The sequence below is a fragment of the Hemibagrus wyckioides genome, linkage group LG14, assembly GCF_019097595.1.
Source record: "Hemibagrus wyckioides isolate EC202008001 linkage group LG14, SWU_Hwy_1.0, whole genome shotgun sequence".
NCBI classification, from domain to species: domain Eukaryota; kingdom Metazoa; phylum Chordata; class Actinopteri; order Siluriformes; family Bagridae; genus Hemibagrus; species Hemibagrus wyckioides.
In genome coordinates, this window is record NC_080723.1 from 9,527,804 (window position 1) to 9,551,980 (window position 24,177).

Genomic DNA, 24,177 nt, shown 5'->3' on the forward strand with positions numbered 1-24,177 from the left:
TGTGGGTGCAAGTTTTCATTCCAACCAAGCAGAAGCCATACCTGTGTCTACTAAAAGCCGAGATTATCTGATTAAACAGGTGGAATCAGGTGTGGCTTCTGCTTGATTGGAATAAAAACCTGCACCCACACCAGTCTTTGTGGAAGTTAATCAGCCTGCAAACAGAAAGAAAACTCAGAGTCCAATATGGGTCATAGACTGGGCTCCAAGTCAGATTTTCCCCATTCTAGTCAGACCATGGGGTTCTATTAATGATGCCACTACCTATAAGACTGGACCTGCCATCCCAGCAACCAGGGTTGGTGAGATGGTCAGTTCATCAGTCAAGTTTATTTGCCCAATGCAGTTTTAGGTAATCTTTTCGCTCTGAGGTTTTTTTTTTAAACAGAGAAACTGGAAGTCCAGCATTTCCCAACCAATTAGGAGATAAATATTGACATACCATACCATCACTCACCAGAATACAGTGCATTTCCAAAACCGAGAGCAGAAAAGACAGTACAATAGCAAATTTTCATGCCATTCTAAATGCAGCTAGGGCAATTGAATTAACTTTTTACTAGACAAACCACTAGCAAAAGTACCAATTAACCATTCTTTTTGCTCAGTTTAACTGGTAATCCCCTTAGACTTTTTTGAAATGATATCCAAAGGGTAAACCTAGGGAATTTGTTTACCATATATGGCAATTTGGGGGTGTTTCTTGTTTATAGATGAGTGGAATGTGTGAGATTAACAATTTTTACATGTTTACTTACATACACATTACACATAATTTACTGTTCTGAATGAGACCACTGTCAGTCTGCCAGCACCTGAATCACTCCCCCTCCAGCAACCATATAGTTAGTGAATAAGAAAATATATATTCATGAACACACCGAATAACATTATTAGATACAATTTATTGGTAGTGACAAATTTAAGGACCTTAAAGGGATATCAAAAATAATTATAGGCAGAGAATTGTCTGAAATAATGAAATTTATAGCTTTGCATTCATTTGGCAAAATTCTAGATTTAGAAGCTGGTAAAATGTCAGTATCTTTTGAAGTGTTTAAGTGACAAATTCTGAAAAACTACTGGAAGATGTTACTTTTAAGTCAATCCACAGGAAACTTTTAGGAACGAGATCAGTAGAGCTGCTCAGTGAAAACTCAGCATTAAAAGAGAAAAATGTTTACACTGTTTGATGTGTAAGCAATTACAAATCATTTCACTTCACAAATTACACCAGGAAATGAGCAAGTAATGATGTAGTGCTGTTGTGCAGCTCTTGGTGTCTTACTCGTCAAGCAGCAAGAACAAATTCCAGACCATTAAGTATTTACTAGTAGTTTAAACATTATACGTTCTCATTGTCAGCACATTTCTATACCAGAGGCTAAACCCTGTGACTGAAATTCTAACTTCCCCTTGAGGATTGTATCCACTTTCTGACAGAACCACTTAGGGTTTTATTTCTTCCTTCTACTTTTGTTAAATGACTTGTATGGACTTAAATACATTTTGGATTTGAAAAAGTGAGTTAAACTAATTAAACACAAACAACCCTGATTAGCATTCTGCAAATTGCATAACCCCCACCCCCCCGAATTGTGTTAGTCCTAATATTAAATCAAAGCACTTTACATACAATGTAAGGTAATAAAAGTTTTTTTTTTTTTTTTTTTTTTTCACCCTTCTGGCCAATTTCCATCTAGCCGCCAGCTCTGAACAATCAACACTGAAGCTACTAACCAGGAAGGGTGAAAAAATCCCCCAATCGCCCAATCACATCTTTTCAAGCCGCTGCTGATTCACATGATTGTGTAACACACTCTGAAGGAAGCAGAGTATCGGCTAATACTCCTGTAATTGACATGGATAGAGATAGGAGGCCCCACCCACAGCCAATTCCCCTAACTCCCAGAATTTATGACAGTTCAAATGATAGGAATTTTTTTCATATTGTAACTTTGGTTAATTTTAACATGCAACCTACAGTATGCAGACTGTGTAACCTGTGTTAACCACAAACTCTTGATTATTGAACTTGCAACCAAAAGAGTAGTAGTAATAAAAATACCAACACTGATGTCACGATACAGCACCTGGAATAACCAGACACATCAGCTCATCTCTCTCGTTGATGTAAAAAATGAACACTTTGAACACTGAAAACAGACATTGCATAACTCCTAAGGATGAGAGCGGTAAATGGACAATATTGCAGGAATTGATTAATTAACCTGAACATGCTTTTTGTCTGTGTTTCTGCATTCAGGGAAGATGACAAAAAAAAAACTGCATTAACACAAGTCAGTGATGCACTGTACAATTTAAACGGGTTACTCTGCATTTAATATGCCATGAATGAAAATAAATCCAAATGTTTAACTGTTCACATCAGAATGTTTCATATCTAGAAGAGCACTTTCATATTCCCAGTCTCTTCAGAATAAAAACGAAACCCTCCTATTTCATGACATAAAAAAAACTAAGAAGAAAAAGGAAAAAAAAAAAAGAAAAAGCAAATTCCAATTCATTAAATAAAATCATCTCAGCATGGCTTCATTGCAGAAACCTCGTTTCAACCGCTCAGACAATTCATCTCTTTAAATGCTCTATGTTTTTTTTAAATCCCTACATGAAAGCGCGCTCACAAATACAAAACATTACTGTAATCATATTCCATATAGTTTTAAGCGCCAAAATATTTTTTCCTTGTTCAGAACAAAATTTCTCTCTCCAAAATCCCATCCTGCTGTATACTCTGAACTCTCTGCCGTGTCTGGTTGGCCAATCACACACATCTGTCCCCAGGTGGAGAGTGCTAGTGATCGGTTTGGTGGGAGCGGGTCCTCACCAGAGTCCTGTAATCTGCACCTCGTTTCCCCTTTGGAGCGGAGACGGCCACAGTTAAGCTTCTCCCTTTAAGTGCAAAAGCAGCTTCTATTCTAAGCTCGGTCCTTTTGTTGTACTGTCTTGAACTCGTCGTGGTTTTACAGCTTGGCTTGCTGAAAAAAGGCCTGAGAGGAAAAAACACATGCAAACGGTTATTCAGTGAAAGTGTGTACCAGCAATCAATTTCCTAACCTTTTAACGTTTTACACTGTTGTGAGATTGTGTGTTTCTTTTTTAAATAAAATTATACAACCTCCATCAAGTACTGTGACTTAACACACCAAAAAAGTACAGCAGTCATGCTTAGGGTTGGAAGCCTAAAGCATCTCATCTTTTAAAAATGGAATAAAATTCTGCATTTGTGGGTCAGTGTACAGTCAGAGGATCCACTGTGTATTATTGTGTGGTAAAATGTGCAAGCAGAGTGGCACAATCCCCTCAATCAAATTCCACTCACACCACAGCAATTTACCGATGATTAGTGTTTAATTTAGTTATGAATGATACGTGACACTTTTAATGGTTTACAGTAATATTTATTGTTGTGAAACGTCTCAGAGACAAGTTAGCTCCTGTCTTTTCCCCAGTGTCTGTTTTTTTCTAACGTATGATCAGTTTCAGATTACTCAGGGTGTTTACTCTGTATGAGCTGTTCCTTTAAAAATAACATTAGAATGAGTGCATTAAGATCAACTCAACGTTGCCGTTAGTGACGGAACTACTGTCCGAGCGGTTCTGTTGGACAATAAGTAAGGATGCCTACTGGTCAGATTTGGTGGCAGTGGATAGCATCCATGTGAATACTAACAGGTTAAAGTTCTGTACAAACAGATACAGGTCAATTATCATTATGAGAAAATAAAAATGGCAGTATAATTTTGCAACTTTCACAACATACGACTAACAAAACGACTGACTTAATTAGCTTGTAAAAACAAAGATTAAGAATGAGGGTGCAGGAGATACCTTCATGTAGTTTTTCAGAACCTTGGTATCAGGCTGCTGAAGCACTTGACAGACTTCCTGTTATATATTAAATAAAAAATAAAAAAAAGGTCATTGTGCAATAAACCAAAGGCTCTGACCAATAAAATGAAACCAGATGACAACCGATGACAATACTTGAGTGTAAAGATACCTGTGTGATCTCAGGTGAGACTTGCAGAGAGGGCAGGTACTCCTGCTGCAGAAACTGAATAAACTCCGGCCCCTGGAGCGAGACACAAATTGTTAAGTACAGACACGGCATTATACCGCCGAGCGATTCGCCCCGTTTCTACCATGATTGTGAGATGTTTTCTGGCTGCAAGGCTTTCTAAAAGTATAATAAACTAAAAGTTTACATAAACAACTCTTTGACTCACCCTCTTGAGATGAATCATTTTCAGCGTCAGTGTACACTCGGACAAGGTCTGAAAAGCACAGGTTTGCAATAATCACACAAAGTTTTATCCGATTCTGTATCTCATCAGGTTTTATCGATCATAGAGACTTACCAGGACAGTCTGTGCATCTGACAGGTCAAACGTTGGTTTGAGAGGAGCCAGGAAGCACGCTGGGACAATGTGTTTGTAAATAAAGTCTGGGAACCCAACTAAACCGTCTTTACCTCCTGTGAACAAAAATAAAGAAAGAGATCTGTTATAGACATCAGTTGTGATCCTTCAAAGCTTTGCGAGTCTAAAATACTTAAGCACTACGTTAGTTACATGTGTATACCTATTCAACCATGCAATTATTTAATCAGCCAGTCACATGGCAGCAATGCATCTTGTTACTTTTAGAATAAACCCAGAAAATATAAACTGCCTTCACATTTGTAATGAAAAGTCTACAGGTGTGTAGCAGCAGAGCAAAGATAACACAAAAGTGCCTCAGTCTGCAGTCTTATGGCGTATTTTTATTTATTTTTTTTTATTTTTGACAAACACCTCTCGAGTTGTGCTTACCCCAGAGCTCCACTAGCCTGGAGAGGATTATGAAACAGGTCTTCTGGGCGATGGGGTCAGGGAAGTCCACTGCTCCCTGAATAATGGTGAACAGCACACGCTCTATATTTTCAGCACCTGAGGGGGGGGAAAAAAACAACACAAAACAACATTCAAGTGTGAACTGCTGTGCTTATATTCTGAATTGTGCATGTGCATGTGGGGGCAGGTATTTAAAGACTCACCCTGGTTGGCCATGACCTCGTTCATACCGCTGCTGGCGATGGTCTGGATGAAGCTGAAGTAGCTTCTCCTCAGCATCTGCTTCTCTAGTGCTGCAGTCTGGTCATTTTCTTCTGCTGGTCGAGATAATACTTCAAAAATCGCCAGAACCAACGGCATGAAGACCTGCTGCAAGAACGGAGACACCTGACTCTGCAAACACAAACACACCCACACACAAATTGGACTAGATGACAGATTTATGATTGAAAGAGTTATAATGTGGTTTGAAAAAAAGAGAGAGAAAAGAATGGTCATAAAACTACCTGCAACATTTAAAACAAAGATGCCTTGTTCTGCTCTTAGTCTTTAAACACAAATCTACTGCTTTCTAAACTTTTTGGAGTTTCTATAAAAAAAGAGCTCTAAATAAACTCATCTACAGCCTACACTATTTACAATGGGTTTCATCTGTTTAAGAAATTATTGGTACAACAGTTTTTTGCACCTTATTTCTGTTAATATCTGCAAGATACACAGACCAGGCATAACATTATAACCATATTACTAATATTGTGTTGGTCCCTTTTTTGCTTTCAAAACAGCCCTGACCCATCATGCACTGTGTATTCTGAAATCTTTCTATCAGAACCAGCATTAATTTCTTCAGCAATCTGAGCAACAGTAGCTCATCTGTTGTATTGGACCACATGGCCCAGCCTTCGCTCCGCCCATGCATCAGTGAGCCTTGGTCACACATGACCCTGTTGCCAGTTCACCACTTTTGATAGATACTGACCAGTGCAGATCAGGAACACCCCATAAGAGCTGCAGTTTTGGAGATGCTCTGATCCAGTCGTCTAGCTATCACTAGCCATCGGCTGCCTCATATATCCCACCCACTAACAGGTGCCATAATAAGGAGATAATCAGTGTTATTCACCTCACCTGTCAGTGGTCATAATGTTATGTCTGATGGGTGTATATAGAATACTATAAAAAAAACACCTGTCAAAAAATATTTGAAGTTTTAACAGCTTATCTTGTTAGAAAACCCAAGTGTCACTGTTTGACCATCAACAATGCAAGCGCTTCCGGCTACTGACACACAGGTCTGATGTTTTCAACATGTTAAATTTTCTTGTGCTTTATTTAAAAGAAAAGTTTAGTGCTATTGTTAGTCCTACAAATTAACCATAACTTAGCTGGATTTCTTCCATTAGCCCTAAACTCTGGTGTCATGATCTAGAGAATGCTAGGATTTTAAGACTTTTTAAAATCCTGTCTTTTTAATATCCTGTTTGTTTAAATTTGACAATTTGACGCTAAAATGATAAAACACCTGACACACGAACAGTCCCTTTACCAGCCCACCTTAAACTTGGCTGTGATCTGGCTGATCAGGGGGATGAACTCCTGCAGGTCCTTGGGCTCACAGTCCTTCAGCATGTGCTCGCTGGCACTGGGAATGAAAGGCAGGACCTCCTCCTCCAGACAGATGATCATGCGGTGGAGAAAGGAGCGCACTGCACTGCGCAAAGTGCCCCGCTGGACAGGACAACTCAGCGCAGGCAGGAATGTCTGCAGGCAGTCAAGATAGACCTCAGAGCAGCCACAAAGCTTCACCGTCTGCTTATTATTGAACGCCTTGCTGGTGCGGCTGAGAGACATGGAGAGAGAGAGAGAGAGAGAGAGAGATGTAAGCAAATACAGAGCTATTTGTTTGCTTAAAACAGTAAATCCTGTAACCTAAATTATTTGCCTCTCAGATTTCGATCAGGGAATCTTGCTTGTTTTGCTGTTGCTTTAAGTTATACAGCTTTTATATTCAAACTTAGAGGGTAAATCGTTTGGGGTCAGGTTTTTAAGTTTCGTTTTCAAATGTCTTTAAGCAAACTGGATTCAGGATTTTATCAGAAAGTCCAAACATATCACATACTTGGGCAGGGGTTTTGTCTGGGCACGGTAATGAGACATCGCTTCCTGCTTTGGAACTTTTGTAATCTGATTTGGACTTAGATGTTCTTCTTTTTTTCTTAGTTTCTTTGACAGGAAACACATCTGTTTATTTTAAAAGCCATCTTGTGATATTGATATTTTTAACCACAAAGAATGAATCAGAGAGCCAACACTAATTTGTGCTTAACTTCTGTGCCATCATATGTTATGGCCCATGAGTAATTGATTTATTCACCCGTGAGGTTACAATAAAACACTAAAAGGTATAACTTCATTTGACGTTGACTTTCCATCATAGGCTTAAACAAACCCCTGGTGGTCATCAGTAACATTTAATTCTGCATCATGCGTCACGTCTGACTTTCTCAGCTGATGTGTGCTGTTTTTATTCAAGTGGATGGTGTGCAATATACCTGGCGAAGCCCACAGCGTGACTGAGGCAGTCGGCGAGTGCAGTCTGTCTCTCCTCATCGCTCTCCTGCGTGAGTTTGGCCAGCAGCAGACTGAAGGCCTCCATGAGCGGTGTGAGCAGACTGCGCATGAGCACCTGTTTGCTGTCAGCCGGGCTCTCACTGTTCACGATCAGAACGCCGGCCGTCTCGAACATGAACAGCTGATCATCGCTGGTCAGGAGCGCAGGGAATCCGTTTTCCTGGAGAAGCGAGAGAGAGAAATGCATGCAGTCTTTGCGTGTGTCTGTGTTAAGTGGGCGAGTGTGTGACACTTACAGGAGGAGTTAATGCCAGAAGGTCCTGTATTCGGCTCAGAATGTCTTCGATATAGGCAGACATGTGTTTACTGTGGAGTAAAAAAAATAAATAAAAGGAAAATAAGTAACTGCATTTTGAAGCACATGACTGAATGTGATGCTTCTAAAATTTGTTTCATTCTAGCATCTAGTGGCTGCTGTTGCCTGGAGACTAAGAAAATAAAAAAACCCTTCCACTTCCCAACAAAATTCAGCAACAAAAATAACACTGAATTGCCACAGATATTGACTACAATGTGTGTCTATAGGCATGTATAAATCTTAATTTAGTCTTTAATGTGAACTCACTAACACTGGATAAGTTTGTGCCGATGCCAATAACATCTGTGGATTACTTACTGTAATGTTTTGATGAACCTAGAGAAAAGGTAAGCCACTCTGCTGCGCACCTTTGGACTACTGTGCCTCAGTCCACGATGATCCAGAAATGCCATCTGAAGATAAACACACACACACACCCCAATGCAAATGACTTTCATTTAACTTTACTGGGTAGATTGTGTGGACAGGTGGAGTTAAAGCTCACCAGGACAACAGGAATGTGCTGAGGCTCCACAGTGAAGAACTTGTCATAACGAACGACAGTCTCAAAGAACTCCAGGGTGACTGAGGTGTGCTGGTACTCACTTACACCACTAGAAAGGAGCTACGTAGATATACACACAAACAGGCAAAAATATTAAAACCACCTAAGCCCAAAAAAAAACAAAAAAAAAAAAACATTTTGGTCAAACAACCTCAAATGGATATAAATTCTCTGACCCCAAACCTTTACTACATCTTTTCTAAAGTTTACATAATACAAGCCTACAGTAACATTTGAACATTTTATGTCAGCAACATACCTGTGTGTAGCGCAAGCAACTACCAGTCTATCAGGTGTTGTGCTGATATAATAAAAATCTTTGGGTATCTCATGTAAAACTTGGTATGTTAGCTTTCCAAGTCAAAATGTAAAATATTTAGTTCATAATTTCATGTTCCAAAACAATAAAACTTTGCACCAGCATTGTGAGCTCTATCTCAAATAAAAAATTCTGGCCGTAAATTCATAAATAATACAGAAAAAATAGGAGACTCACACAAAACAGAACTTTTGGTAGGTTTGCTTATACCGAGCTTATTGTTATAGTTTCATCACACACCTGTGAAACAAGTCAACCTATAAATAAATGACAAATAATCAGGCCTGGAAAGTTCAGAACTCTTTAGGGCTCAAACAGACTATAAATATAGACAGTCTATAAATACTGCTGTTCAAATCTAAATAATTAGTATTTGAAAAGTGTTGATAAAAAAATCTGTTTAGAGGGTCTGCAAAATTTATTTTGCAGTTAAAGTGCTCCGAAAAGTTTGAGAACGACTGGAGTAGACCTTCACAACATCACTCACACTGCGGCTTCATCTTACCGTCCTCATCATGTCCTGTAGAGTGCTGGCTTTCGTGGCATCACCACTGAAATGAGCTCCATGTGATGCAGGCAGGGCTTCTCCCAACATGTAGAACAAGCGGATCGCCACCTCCACCTCCATAAACCGGGCCGTTTGCCAGCTCCTACACACAAACACACGTTATATATGCAGCAATGAGCTAGCATGGCTTTTAGGATAGCCTGTGCGTGTGTGTGAATTCAGGTCTTACTGCATGGTGCTGGTGAAAACTCTATGCACAGATTCCAGTAAGAGCTCAGGTGAGACCTGAGCCAGGCGGTCGAGTAACATCTTCAGCTGCTTCCTGTACTCCACAAACATCGCCTCATCTTCACCCTTGTAGACAAAATTAAGGTTGAAATAAAAGAGCAGTTTATAAACCTTCCTGACGATGTATTACGGTGACACTTATTCATGACAAGAACTTTACCTCGTTTTCAAAGTTGTACTCGTCGTCATATGTCAGTTTTTTCATAACCGCCATCATGATAGCCTGTGCAAAAGCAAAGAGAAACATTAAGGGCACTGAATCATATGACTGGAGCCGAGACAAGTGACTGAACTGTGATTTCTTACCTCAATATTACTCTTCTGCTGATCAGTAAGGAGAGGAAGCTGTGAAGGAGAAAGGAAATAGAACTTAAACACGAGGCATATGATGAAACCATGATCAAGAGTACATCCACTATAAGACTTAAGTCACTGAAGTACATGCAGACAAAACCTGAAGATTTCCATCTTTCAGGTAATCTGAAGTCAAGCAACAAACTACTGATGTGACATCAATGGAGTCATGGGGGTGTACAGAAATTTCTTACTGAATCTACTATATACCATCTACTGTGTGTGTTACATTTCAACAGATACGACAGACATGCAGTCATAAAAAAAATAACTAGTCTCAGGACGAGGGGTGTGTGTGTGTGTGACATGGCACATGATGTGACAAAGCATATCACCACACAGTCTGGAGTGCGTCATTCCACTTATACCACAAGGATTTACCAATGATTATGAGGTTTTATTTATTACTGTTTGACACACTGCTCATTTTAGCAGATTATAGTTTTTACATATTTAATGATGTGGAACATCTGGGAGATAATTCCGTTCTTGTTATCACCCGATGAACCATTGCTCCATCCCTAGTAATCAGTTTTATTCTGTGGAAGCAGATTAAATGGTTTACGTCTCTGAATTTATTTTGACAATCATGAATGTATTCTTTCTGTGCTGTTTCGATTTGGCTTATCTCCATTTCCTACAGAAAAACACATTTTTTCATTTTTAGATCATGTGCAGAATCCACCATACAAGTCTGTGGGTGTGAGCTGTTACTGTAGACACAATAACATAAGAGCGAAGGTATAAATATGAACTTAATTAACTGCACACTAGGGCAGTCACTTTTTAAACGATATTTGAACGTGAAAAAATCATACTTGAACTATAATTTGCCCATATCGATATTAATGTGTAGCCTACACACATTAGACAGCTTTTAATTTGTTGTTTAGCTTCTGATACAGCAGTAGGTATCCTAAAAGTTTTGAATACCATCTTCACCCATCAGTAAATTAAACTAATGATATGAAAATGGAAGATAATAGCAGGAGTTGCCTTGAGTAGACAATTACAACCCAAAATCATCTAAAAAGCAGTGTGTGGAAGTATTTTAGGCTCTACACCATAAATGGAAAGTTACAGTCCAAGATAAGGCTGTTTGTTTAAAAATAAAACGGCTGTCTTAGACCTCCACAGTCTTGGACCTCCTGCTGTCCTAGACCTTTTCGAAAGAAGATCTTAGAAGATGTGGCGCCTAGCCTCCAGCTGGACATTTATAATGGATAACTCACCATGTTAACTTTTCAAGCACTTAAACATTATTTTAGCAACTTGCTTAACAGAAATAAGATTTTATTTATCACATCAGATGCAAACCATAATTGCAAACAAATTAGGCAAACTGTAATTTGTATTCCTAATGTGCTTTTCAAATACATGTACTAGAAATACTGCTTTTAGTGGAAAAAGTTTTGTATGTCTGTGTGTGTGCGCATACCTGTTTGAGTACATGTAAGTAGTCGTAACAGAAGCCCACTATATTAGCTGAAATGTCATCATCCTCATGCATAAGCAGCTGCAGCATCAGTGGGATTTTGGCCTCCAGAGCCTGCAGGGTTTCTGCTGCGACCTTCATGTCTCCTGTTTTAGTGAGTTTGGTCCAGCTCAGCACCAGAGCCTGACCCATTCCATTTATCAGGCGTGAGAACTTAGCCAGGAAGTCCACATCCTCCTCCTGAGACACACGGTATCACAGTTCGCTTACATACTCATGCACTTAGCTGTCTGTCTTCATCGATTATAAAGTTATTTTTTAATTACTCCCATTTTACAAAATGTGGTGAACAATACGTACCTGCTTCACGTTAAAGAAGCCGGCATTTTGCAAAACTTGTGAGAGAGACTCCACCAGCTTTGTTTTGTCCACCGGGTCCATACCCTTATTAACAATCTCGAACAGGCAATCGCATGCCTCTTCTCTCAGCTCCTCCACCGACATGTGACTCAGTAATAGATTTACAAACCTGTAAACCACACAGGAATGAAGTAAATCTCTCTCAGTCACTTTGTGGAATAAACATGATATCATTTAGTGCAGAAATGGACAAACTTTAGACCAAGGGGCACATGGGTTAAAGTAAAATAGGCCAGGGGGCACACACGCTGACATTAAATCTAAAAAAATTAAATAAATAGAAATTCCCTGCTGCAGCTCACGCGCTCCAAAACACAGACTAGTGTGACAATAACCAGGACACCTAAACTAACCAATAACCAAGAGTGGGCAGCTCCTTAGCTTGTGTCCCCAACTCATGTTGCTTGGCAACATAGCAGCAGTAGGATCAACACGAGTTCTGTAGAACTGCTGGGTTTGTGCACAACAAAAATTCCACTGTTGACAAAACAAGCAAAGGCAAGGCTGAATTATGGTGGAAACAATGAATTTGTTCGGCTTATTAAAGCCCCTTAAATCCAGACAATATAGAGACACACACGATCAGCAACTCAGACGGAAACAATGCTGAAGCGATGAATACAGTGGAAAACACAGGAAAGACATCATTGAGGCAGTGATATAGTACCAGGCCAAGGATGAGTTTTCCATTCAATACACTTTTAAATATCTAAAACATTAGTAGAGGTGATGTCCATTTTCTTTTCTTTTCTTTCTTTCTACATTTTGTTAAGCGCTTAAAATGTTAGTTTCAAATGGTACTGTGCCTGAAGTGGACTCTTAGAGGTTCTAGTTCTGCATTTTCAGCAATACAGTAACTCTGTTCAGCAACTTCCAAAATATACTCAAACATGGGAAAAAAAAAATTCTGAGATCATACAGACACAAAGAATGAAAAACATGACACATTTAATGAAGCATACTGAACACAGAGTCAGAGAAAAGTGTAAAAGCAGACAGAGTAAACGTGTATGAGTTCTGACCTGTCGTTGGCAATGAGGTTGAGGTCGATCCAGGACACGTACGCGCCAACTACCTCCAGGCACTGGCATGTGAGCTCGCTGTGACTGCGCTGATACGTCTGCAGGATCTGGTACCACGACTCTACCAAGGCTGGGATACACGTCTCTCTCATGCTGTCCTTAATCAGCGTGTTCCTGCGGGTCTCCTGCAGAAATGCAAACCACTGATGATTTATCACAGTAATATGATAACTCTCTGACCATAACTGGGCGTTAAAGATTCATGCTTGAATCTGAGACATTAAAATTTCTAGCCATATTCACATACATGTGAAAAATCTCATTCTGTAATGTAGTGCAACCATTTTACGGCCATTTTTAAAATTTGTCGGTCAACTGGTAGTTTCCCTGTGTGATGTTCGTGGTATCCACAATCACCTAGGTCCAGTAGATTTTTCTCCATTTTGACACCAAACCACACAACACACTTAATCTGAATCAAATTCATATCTTCAATAGTAAAAATGCAAGTCAAAATAACTACCACTTATTTATCATTTACTTGTCTTTTGAGCTCTGTGTGCTTTGCCTTTTATATGGAGTTTTTTGGGCATCACCAAATGCAAATTCATGAACATGCTCACACACAAAACCTCTATACATCTGATTGACAAATGAGGCTCGGGGTAACATCCATAAGCAGAGGTGACTAATTTGAGAAAGCAGATGGCATGCAGCAGAGCGGTGACGATAAGCCGTACCTCAGGGGTGTGCAAGATGTCCCTGTCCACCACTTCAGCGTCAATAGCCATAAGGGTGCGCAGATAGATGTCCAGGCCATATGGGTTCAGGCCCACCAGCGAGAGCACATCAAAAAAGAACTTGGGCCACAGAGTTAAGTACTCCATGATAAAAGTGAGCGCAAACACCTGCGCAGCCTTGTTCTTGATGAACGGCTTTTCCGGCTGTCTGCTCATTAACTGAAAAAACAATAATAAATATCTTAATAAAGAGACCTAGTACTAGATCTGAAGCAGGAACATGTTGATATTGGATTTGTGCTAAATGATAGTACTACAGTGTACATTACTGTGACCATTTTTTTTTTTATTTTAAAGAAAAACCCAAATCTGAATGAACAAACAAATTACAGAAGATATAAATAATAAAGTGAAACAAACATTTGTGTAAATGCACAAACCTGATAATGGGTTCTATAATGAGTTCAAGTAACAACCATTTTTATATTACATACAATCAGTTTCTCAGAGACTTTAGGGTTCAGTGAATCACAGAAATGACTGAAGTAATGCTGTGTTCAAGGCGAGGTTGCAGTTTGTAATTCCACGTGTACAACAAGTAAAAACAACCAAAACACTGTTAGTCTTCACTCGCCTACCAGTTCCTTCCCTGCTTAGAGGGAGACATCAAATGAACATGGCTGCTCTCGCTCGTCGTCTCTACTTTATCAGTTTTATAGCAGTACTGGCGTTAGAGCTGTTAGTATATGGACACAGTACAAGGTTACATCTATAACACTGACCATACTAATCCCTGTTTTTAGTAGCCAAGTGTAAAATTGCACTTAAAGCAACTCTTGAATTTCATGTGCTCTGACTGAACAAATGAAACACACTTTTGTAGACGAGTCTAAATTTCTTTCCCACTTTGCACATGTAACGTCACAAGGTAATGGGAAATGACGTCAATGGGAAATGACATGCAAATGGTCACTGTACAAACAACTAGCTATGTAAACATTATTAACAACGACTGTATATTCAGTCAATAATGAACTCAGAAACTACACTGACCTATTAGTTCCTCAAGAGCTCTTGGTAACTGTTGAAGGAAGGACATTATTTACATTTACATTATTTACTGTTCAGTGTCACCAAAATGAGGTTGAAGGATGAAGTTCCCTTCTGAGCCTGGTCGAGAAGGATCTGAGAAAGAAGCCTCTCAAGATGTTTTTCCTTACCACCGTCACCTCAGGCTTGCTCATTAGGGATAAACAGTAATTTAACTTTAAAGGTTATCATTTTTTTTCTGTTTCTATACAACATATGTCCATTGTTAAAAGCGTTTACAAATAAATTGAACTGAATGCACAGACATATGACAGCGACTCAACAGGTTACTAAAAATATCAAAAATTTACATCACTCAACACAATTAGCTGGCTAGCTAATCTTTCTTAGCTAAAATACTCTTCATTATTAATTTTCTGCGGGTTTTTCTTTTGGAAGAATACAATATGAAAAGACTTTCACACCTGCAACTGGAGCCATTTCATCAAAGTCTCTCTAATAAGCTGCTGCTGGGCTCCGGTGAGTCTTGCATGCCTGTAAAACACACACACACACACACTTTTCAACAAGAGGTTATTCGTTCTGCTACTAGGCTACCCCAGTGCTCATAAGAACTTGTTTTGACAAACACCCCGTGTTTATTTTATCCGACTTTTCTTGCTAGCTGCCATATACCACACTCCCATGTAAAGAGTTGTGACATGTTAAAAATGACTACAAACTTACCTGTACTTGATCTGATGCTCCAGTACTTGAAAACAAAAGAACTTCACATGGTCATCACTGACGGAATAAAAAAAACAAAAACACCTTCAATGGCACTGTAATGTGAAAAAGGATTTTACACTGAACAGAACAGACTTCAATCCTGAATTACTTGTGGAAACATTACATTTTATGTCTGAAAGCTAAAGAAAACCAAGTTGTCCATTATACCTTATGAGGAGAAGGATGATTATTATTTCCACCACACACACAAATCAGTAACTCCAGGAATTTACTGAGATTCTTCCTGTGATTATTGCGGCGACAAACTGATTGATGTTGCTGCAGCTTTTTTCGAAATTGGTGCTAAACTAATTGAAATGGTAAAACTTCAAGCAAAAGATTCTTCTTTTAAACTCCTACCAGTGAAGAAACATCTAATGTCTTACTGTGACTGCTATTACTCATGTTCCACACATGTGAACTGAACCGATTTGACTGAAGTGTGTAGTGATGATGCCATATGACATGTCCTCACCCAAATCTGCAGAAAACCTACTCCTCCGAATATCAAGTTCGCTTGATTTTGTGTTAATTTCTGCCATCACAAAATGGCAAAATCCTGGAGGGACTGATTAATGAGAGGAAAGTGTGTTGTGAAACCTCGAAGAAAGCAAAATCTTTTCAGAAAGGAATCTGAGAGAAACGTATATATAATTAGTGTACTTATTAGGGATGCCACAATATTCAATATAATATTGAACCGTTCGGTACGGCCTCCATGGCTCAATACGTGTATGTGAACTGCGTTTTTTTTTTCGGTTTTTCCTTAAAATAATAGTAACCATGCGCTTTATTACTCTCTGAACCGCCTGTTTGTGTTTGCCTGTACTGTATGTCTACGGGCTGAGACAGACACGCCTCCCCATGTGTAAATATCCAATCAGTGAGCGCTAAAGTTAGGGGCGGTAACCATGCTTGCAATGCTGGTGTCAGATTTCACTCTAACCCTGGAGAGCGGTGAAGCGAGACAAATATGAGGAAGCAGCTCCATCTTTCAAATCTGTAGTGTGGGGACATTTCGGATTTGTTGTTGACTATAGTGCCGATGAAACAAAAATGCTAAACAAAAAAATGACTGTGTTTAAGCACTATTACACACAAGTTACCCACTGACATGGAAATACTTCCAACATGACTGCACATCTGCAGCTCCATCACCCAGAGATATCACTCTGTGGAAGCAGGATGGCAGAGCAGGTAACACAGGCATCCAAAAAGCAACAGTCCCTAACTGATTCCTTCCAGCATTCAGACCCAACTGGTTCCGAGAGACACAAAAAATAATTATAATATAATAATTGCTAAAGATTTGCAGCCATTTTCTGTGATTGGTGACATGGGCTTTCAGCGACTTATAGAAGTGCTCGAACTGCGTTACACACTACCACAATGTCCAAAAAACGCGCAAAAAAAATCTAATAACAGATAGTTGGACCTCGTGGATAATAGAGTTATCTCACCCTTACTGTTCATTACATAACGGATTGGGAAAAAAAAGAGCGCCGTACTCCAAACCTCCTCCTCCTGTAATAAAGTCATACAAGCGCTAATTTTTATATCTCACTATTTTCAGTACACTATGAATGTGTACAAGTTGATTTTTGCATTTAAGTGAAATAGAGAGAATTGCAACTAAAACCCACTTTTTTTTCCTTCTTAACATACTTACTGTTCCTGTCGCCTATGCAAAGAATAATGGGGAAAAAAAATTTTAATTTGCCAAGCCATCCGAACCGAACCGAAAACCGTGGTTAAAAACCGCGGTACGTATTGAACCGTGGGTTAACTGTATGGTTGCATCCCTAGTACTTATTATTTAAATCTTGGAGATCTCAAAGATTAACGAAGTAGTCCTTCAACCTGATGTGTCTCAGGCTGCTGCAGTAGTCAAGAAATTCTTTCCCACTGATTTCAGACACACAGAGAGCCTCCATGGTGCATCTAGCCTTCTCTCCCTCCTTTTCCCTACCTCCCTCTCTGTGCCTCTTTCTCTCCCTCCCTCACTCTCACCCTTTTCCTCTCTCCCTTCACTCCCCCCCACTTTCCCTCCCTCCTTCCTTCCCTCTCTCTCCCTACCTCTCTTTCCCTCCCTCCCTCCCTTCCTAAGAACTATTTTGAGACCAAGAAATGCACGATGAACAGCTGAAGAAATCAATTCCTCCACAGCATCCAACATGGGACAGACTGATATAACTCCAAGACATGTACTCCCTGTACAAATTCATTCAAAGTTCAGATTTAAGGGTAAAACCATTTAGTAAAAGAAATTCACTGGGTCTCACCTGTAGATGCCTTTAGCCAAGGCTTCGGCACAAACCGCCCATCCGTCCTGAGATTCTTTCAGCTGCTCAAAATACGCCAGTGCCTGACGAAAGAGAAACAGATGAGTTAGTGCATCGTTATAATGTTACTAATTACTAATGAGCCACATTAACGTTATTTAACTATATTTTTCTTTTGCAGTTCTTTGCGATTCTGCTATTTTCATAGCAAACACAAGCGAGGGAAGCCTTTGTTGTTATGCCAGTGCAGAAACACAATAAACAACCCAAACAAAATATCAATCACAGACACCGCTCTCCGTATTGGTGCTCATTTTAATAAGGCTACAGATTTTCTCAACCGTCTTCATTTCAGTTGAATTCATCTTTAAAATGTGGCATCCTCATCTTTCGAGCGTGTTACTGACAATAACATTTCATGAAACAAAACAAAGATTCACTATACACACAATAAAACCACAACGCGATTATCGCCAAGTCGATGAATCCGTTAATAAGTCGGTAGCAGTTTGTTGAACAAATGCTCAATTTCTTATTATTGTATTGTTTGATATGATGGGCTACATTCGTGGTGTTTGTATATGGAACAATAAATGTGACGGACTGAATAATAAGAGCCGCATGTGTGCTAAGATACAGCTTGTATTACGTAAGGTGTAATAAACAAACTAAACTTAAAGTAGCTCTCTCCATTGCAAATCAGAAGAGGGTAAAGGGATTTAAAAGAGTTGTAAATATGGTGTTCCTCCATAAACCAACACAGCAGTCTATTAACTTGATGTTTTTTTTTTACTGTATAGAAACATTATTAATACACTAACCTATCTTCTGGACTGCACCACGCATTTAGTTGCTGTCATTCAACACCGCACCTTTGTTTTATTAGTTGTTATTTTAGGGATCCTAACTGACAGCAAGGCAGTTTAATAAGATATTTCAGCTAGAAAGAGATAATCCCAACAATTAATTATCCGGCTACATGATGTAGTGAGCATTACATTAAAAATGTACACCAGCACGGGACAACTAGCCGGCGTCCCACGTCAGGGGCTATAACTCTTGGTAGATGTCTTACTCTCTGCCGATAGCAGGCATCGGCGTTGGGGTTCAGTCCCATGAGGGCCTGCTCGTCCATGATGGCGGGGAAAGCCGACTCGCAGGCCATGTGTGGGTTAGCTCGCTTCCACTAGAGGATCTCTCCAGTCTTCCAGGCAAACACAGGCTTCACACATCTGTCACACAGACACACAGAAGGACACAGGTTTAGGAGAATTTAGGAGAAAGTGTATTAGGCTGTTCCTGCTATCTATACTATATGACTCAAGAGGTCCAGGAAACAAAGCCGGGAAGATTGGTGATTTTATTTTGTTACACCGGTAGATGCACCTGAAGAACATATGATGAGAGTTATTAGCTTGTTTGTCTCGCCAGTTGAACTGCAATTATTTAATCCAAACCTTAAAACCAACATGGCTTATAACTAATCTCAAATTGTTCTGTCAAAAGTTTCAGGAAGAAAAAGTGCAAATAAATATACCCAAACACCATTATACACACAAGATTTCAGTAATGACGGAGTCGTTGGATTATGGTCAGAATTGGGCAAAGAAAGGTCACAACATTTATTTTACACTTTTTTTGCATGAAGTTTGTGAACATTTACTTTCACAGAAATGAAGGGACCAATGTGATCCAGATCCGGTTTAAAGGAATCATAACGCCAAACATCAGGATGAAAAAATCTGATCTCTGTTCCTAACTATGGCATGGTTGTTGGTGCCAGATGAGCTGGTGAGTATTTCAAAAAGAGCTGATCTCCTGAAAATTTGACACAAAACAGTCTCTAAAGTTTTGTGAAAAACAAAAAACATCCTGTGAGCAGAAGATCTGCTGGCTAAAACACCTTGTTTTTGAGAGAGAGATCAGAGGAGTGGGAAGAGATTGATCCGAGCTGACAGGAGGTCTTTAATCACTCAATCACTCTGTACAACTGTGAGGAGCAGAAAAGCAACACAACAGCAGAAGACCAACCAAGAACAGAAATCTGAGACGATCATGAGCACCGCCACCACCAGGCAAACAGAAATATTTTAATGAGGTTCAGCTATCATACTATCATAGACTCCAAGAGAGAAATATAAAATAATGCAACATGGCAATAGAGGTATTGATCTGAAATGTTCATCAACAAATCTGGAAAAGTAGATACAGCAGTTGAGCAGACAGGAAATCTTTTCAGCCTTGATTCAAGATCTTGAAGTTCAGTATTATATACCGCCAAAGGTTTTTGGACAGCCCTCCAAAACATTGAATTCAGGTGTTCCAATCACTTCCATGGCTTCAGGTGTACAAATCAAGCACCCACGCATGCAGACTGCTTCTATAAAAATTTGTGAAAGAATGGGTCTCTCAGGAGCTCAGTGAATTCAAGCATGTTAATGTGAAAGGTTGCCACCTGTGCAATAAGTCCATTCGTGCAATTTCCTCACTACTAAATATTCCAAGGTCAAACGTTAGTGGTATTAGAACAAAGTGGAAGCAACTGGGAACAACAGCAACTCACCCACAAAGTGGTAGGCCCATAAAGTCACAGAGTGGCCAAACTTTGTGTGGCCTGCAGATTAGCTCAAGAACGGTGCTTCATGGAATGGATTTTCATGGCTGAGCAGCTTTATCCAAGCCTTACATCACCAAGTGCAATGCAAAGCATCAGATGCAGTGATGTAAAGCACGCCGCCGACTCTAGAGCAGTGGAGACATGTTCTCTGGAGTGACCAATCATACTTATCTATCTGACAATCCAATGGACGAGTCTGGGTTTGGCGGTTGCCAAGAAAACGGTACTTGCCTGACTGCACTGTGCCAAGTGTAAATGTTGGTGGAGGGGGGAATATGATGTGGGGTTGTTTTTCAGGGTTGGGCTTGGCCCCTTAGTTCCAGTGAAAGGAACACTTAATGCTTCAACATACAAAGATATTTTGGACAATTTCATGCTCCCAACCTTGTGGGAACAGTTTAGGGATGAGCCCTTCCTGTTCAAACATGACTGCACACCAGTGCACAAAGCAAGGTCCATAAAGACATGGATGAGTGAGTTTGGTGTGGAGGAACTTGACTGGCCTGCACAGTCATGAACTCAACCCAGTAGAACACCTTTGAGATGAATTAGCACAGAGACTGTGAGCCAGGCCTTCTCGTCCAACATCAGTGCCTGACCTCACAAATGTGCTTCTAGTGGAATGGTCAAACATTCTCAAACATGTCCAAACCTTGTGGAAAGCCTTCCCAGAAGAGAATAGCTGTTATAACGGCAAAGGGCAGGTGTTATAGCTGAAGTTCACCGATGGAATACGCAAAGCTGTTGAAGGTCCAGGTGTGAATGTGAGATGGATTATGGGGTCAGCCCTGTCCCTGACAATGAACACAAGACTTAAAAGTAGAGTGTTTTCATTCACCCATGATGCATTGTCTGATCTGAAACAACATGTAGTAGGTGATAACCACATCTCAGTGGCTAAAGTCAGACAACACAGAAAGAGGAATTCATTTTCCCCCCTTAGGCTGCTGTTGTTTATTACATTTCACGTGTTTCTTTTTCAATCTCCAATTGAAAAATAAGGGTGAAGGATCTCCTGAATTTTATTAACTGATTGAAGAAATAAGCTATAACATATTTAGACTCTTTGGCTAACTAGTGACAGGGAACCCCAGATTATTTCCCTCTTTTCACTAGATGCTGATTGTGCCTGTAAGGGTTTTGTGTTTATTCAGCTACAAGAGCATTAGTGAGATCAGACACTGATGTTTGAGTGATGAGGTCTGGTGTTCAGTCTGTATTCCAGTTCATCCCAAAGGTGTTCAGTGGGGTTGAGTCAGAGTCAGGGCTCTGTGCAGGACACTCGAGTTCTTCCACTCAAACCTTAACCTCCACACCATGTCTGCATGGATTTGATGGTCTGGATATATTTAAAAAGGCGCTGAAAAAGTTAACCTATAGTTTTTCAATATTTCCAAACACCGTCAAATGATAAGTTATCTATGATTTTAAATACTCATACCAAGCCAATATAAATTGCAGGTATACCACAACTCACCAGCTACAACAGCAATCAGGTTATTTGAACTGTGGTCCAGTTCATTAAAATCTGAGTCACAACTGGGCTGACTAGACATAATTAAAGAAAATTTGCAACTCGACTTTGACACCAATGACCTGTGACTTCACTTTGGACGCAAGCCCTTTGACTAGGAAAGACCAAAGGTTTAAAAAATAAATTTAAGCATGCAATGAATCAGCTATTTCTTAAATATTCATTTCCAGCAACTCTGCACTAATCTGCATTTCTAAGCTCGGCGGTCAAGCAGTCTGATAGCCAATCAATTGCAGTAGCCTCCGACAAAGACGAAAGGCCGCTGATTCTATGGTGATACAGGCACTTTTGGTGGTGGTCTTGCTTCTGAAGTTTGCTCCTCTTACAAACACTGTTGTTTGCAATAACAAAACGTCTGCGATTTCTCAAACCCATGGTGTGAAAATATTAGGCACAAAAGGCCCAAAACAAAGCCAAATTCAAGAGAGCTGGTTGGTTGAAAAACCTACACCTTGTATCTGTCACCTGTATTTAGTTATAGCTGTCTTGTATATTGTACATGTCTTATATACGGTTATAGTTGACTCATATATATATATATATATATATATATCTCCAAAGATAATTCTGCTCTTGGTGGTGGTGGGATTTGAACTCTTCTGATCAGATGTGTAAATTCCCTATTCTAATAATCTAATAACACACATTATAACTTGTTCAAGACTCTAAACCTAAAGTTAAAGGCTTGGAACTTGGCTCAGCCTTATCAATCTTGACTTAGGACTTACTCGTGACCTACAAAACAATGACTTGCTCCCACGAACAGTGGAAATGGCGAGAGCCGCTAAATAAACACCTCTGATCCCTCCCGGTGTAATTGAAAGAAAGCTCAGCTGACTCTGAACGTTTTGTAGCATGATGCAACACAGCTACAACACACTAACCAGTCCGATCAGTCTCGTGTTTACTGGTGGCACAAATCTAACTGGGGAATAAAAGTTTTTAACAGGTTGGTCGTCAAAATGGCAGCTTGCTGTAACAAAATTTACTAAGTTAGTAGTTGAGTCATCTAGCTAATGTTATGTGGTCACGCGCCACAGTTTATCACGACCACCGCACTACATAGTGTGGAAATTATACTGCACTATAGGGAGTGGTACCGTACCGTTATTAGACACGGTGTAGTGTTATTGTGTTAAGAGTGCAGTAGCCCGAGGCCTTAGCCGGTTTTAGCCGACTAGCCCATCACATGCGCCTCGATTCTTACTAACGTGGAGTGGCAGAGAGCTCCATATCCGCTAACACAGGCACGCGCACGCACGCGCTGCTCTCTATCTCTCCCTCTCTCTCTTTAAAATTAGTAATAATTTAAACGGTACCATGTAAATGTGTAGTAGTTAGATAGTAGTTAGTAAAGCGGTATGTTAACGGATGCCCGCGCGGGCTGTGGCCGGGCTTCCCCACGCCTCTATACCGAAAAAAACAAAAGCCACAAAGTTCCGAATGGATTTTAAAAGATATACATTTCACAAACTTCAATATAAAGAGCCAGTCGAATATTTCCCTACCTTACTCTCGACTTCAGGGCTCCATTGTGTTTCGGTAACTGTCGCTGGAGAATGAATTGTCAATAGTAACGAACGCAACGTCTACCGCTCGTGCGGCTACAGCGTGTCGAAACAGCAGAGCGGAATTGCTGCTGACGTCATCACTGTGCACTCGGGTCAACAGGAAGTAGGTTCAAACGCCACGTGACGGTTTCTTTCAAATTATCCGTCCAGTGAGTGTTAATAAAAACAAACAAACAAACAAAAAAACTCGGGTCTGTTTTTCAGAAGTATTGCATATAATAGTAAAGCCGCACTTTTCCACACAAATTTCCGAAATCAGTGAACGCCAGACCTGATTTATTAATTTTAAGGATGTGAAGAGCACGACAGAAGTTGTTTTCTTGAGATATCTATCTATCTATCTATCTATCTATCTATCTATCTATCTATCTATCTATCTATCTATCTATCTATCTATCTATCTATCTATCTAAATAAATATATATATTTTTTATTGTGAACTAAATTGCGATAACTAAATTGTGATAACTAAAGATCACACAATTGTTTTTTTTTCATGATGTTCAGATACATCCTTAATCATACATACTATACATGATGGATGAGCCTGTCTTTATTTTATTAAGGAATCAAGTTAATGGAAAATAGCTGGTGCAGCGGTAGAGTTATGGCTTTACAGCTCCAGAGTCTTGGGTTTGAGCTCGAGTGACGGTGTGGAATTTGACTATTTCTCCCATAAATTATCCGTTCATGATCAGTAAAATACATCTATCTACAGTCCTTTTCCGAAAGTCCAAGGCCAATTCTTTTGTTTTTTTTGTTCTCCACGGTGAAGACATTTGGGTTGAGATCAAAAGATGAATATGAGACCATAGATCAGAACTGCAGCTTTCATTTAGACTGGCCAAGCCAAACACCAGACCATAACCCAGTGAAGTATCATTTAAAATCATTTATCATGAAATATAATTTCATCTCC

General features: G+C 39.7%; 1 protein-coding gene across 1 annotated transcript; it reads right to left on the minus strand.

Moving 5' to 3' along the window:
• Positions 1-1,645: 1,645 nt before the first annotated feature.
• Positions 1,646-23,345, minus strand: xpot (exportin, tRNA (nuclear export receptor for tRNAs)). The gene is made up of 25 exons (XM_058407553.1): positions 23,196-23,345; positions 18,612-18,768; positions 17,537-17,619; positions 15,213-15,269; positions 14,951-15,020; positions 13,437-13,655; positions 12,697-12,881; positions 11,615-11,783; positions 11,258-11,494; positions 9,772-9,810; positions 9,626-9,688; positions 9,407-9,531; positions 9,175-9,319; positions 8,291-8,410; positions 8,104-8,198; positions 7,724-7,793; positions 7,409-7,647; positions 6,411-6,696; positions 5,060-5,249; positions 4,836-4,952; positions 4,383-4,498; positions 4,251-4,298; positions 4,025-4,096; positions 3,853-3,909; positions 1,646-3,011 (listed from the first exon to the last, which is right to left on the minus strand). The coding sequence occupies exons 2-25, from the start codon at positions 18,699-18,701 to the stop codon at positions 2,985-2,987; spliced, it is 2,919 nt and encodes a 972-aa protein (XP_058263536.1). The 5' UTR covers positions 18,702-18,768; positions 23,196-23,345; the 3' UTR covers positions 1,646-2,984.
• Positions 23,346-24,177: the final 832 nt, after the last annotated feature.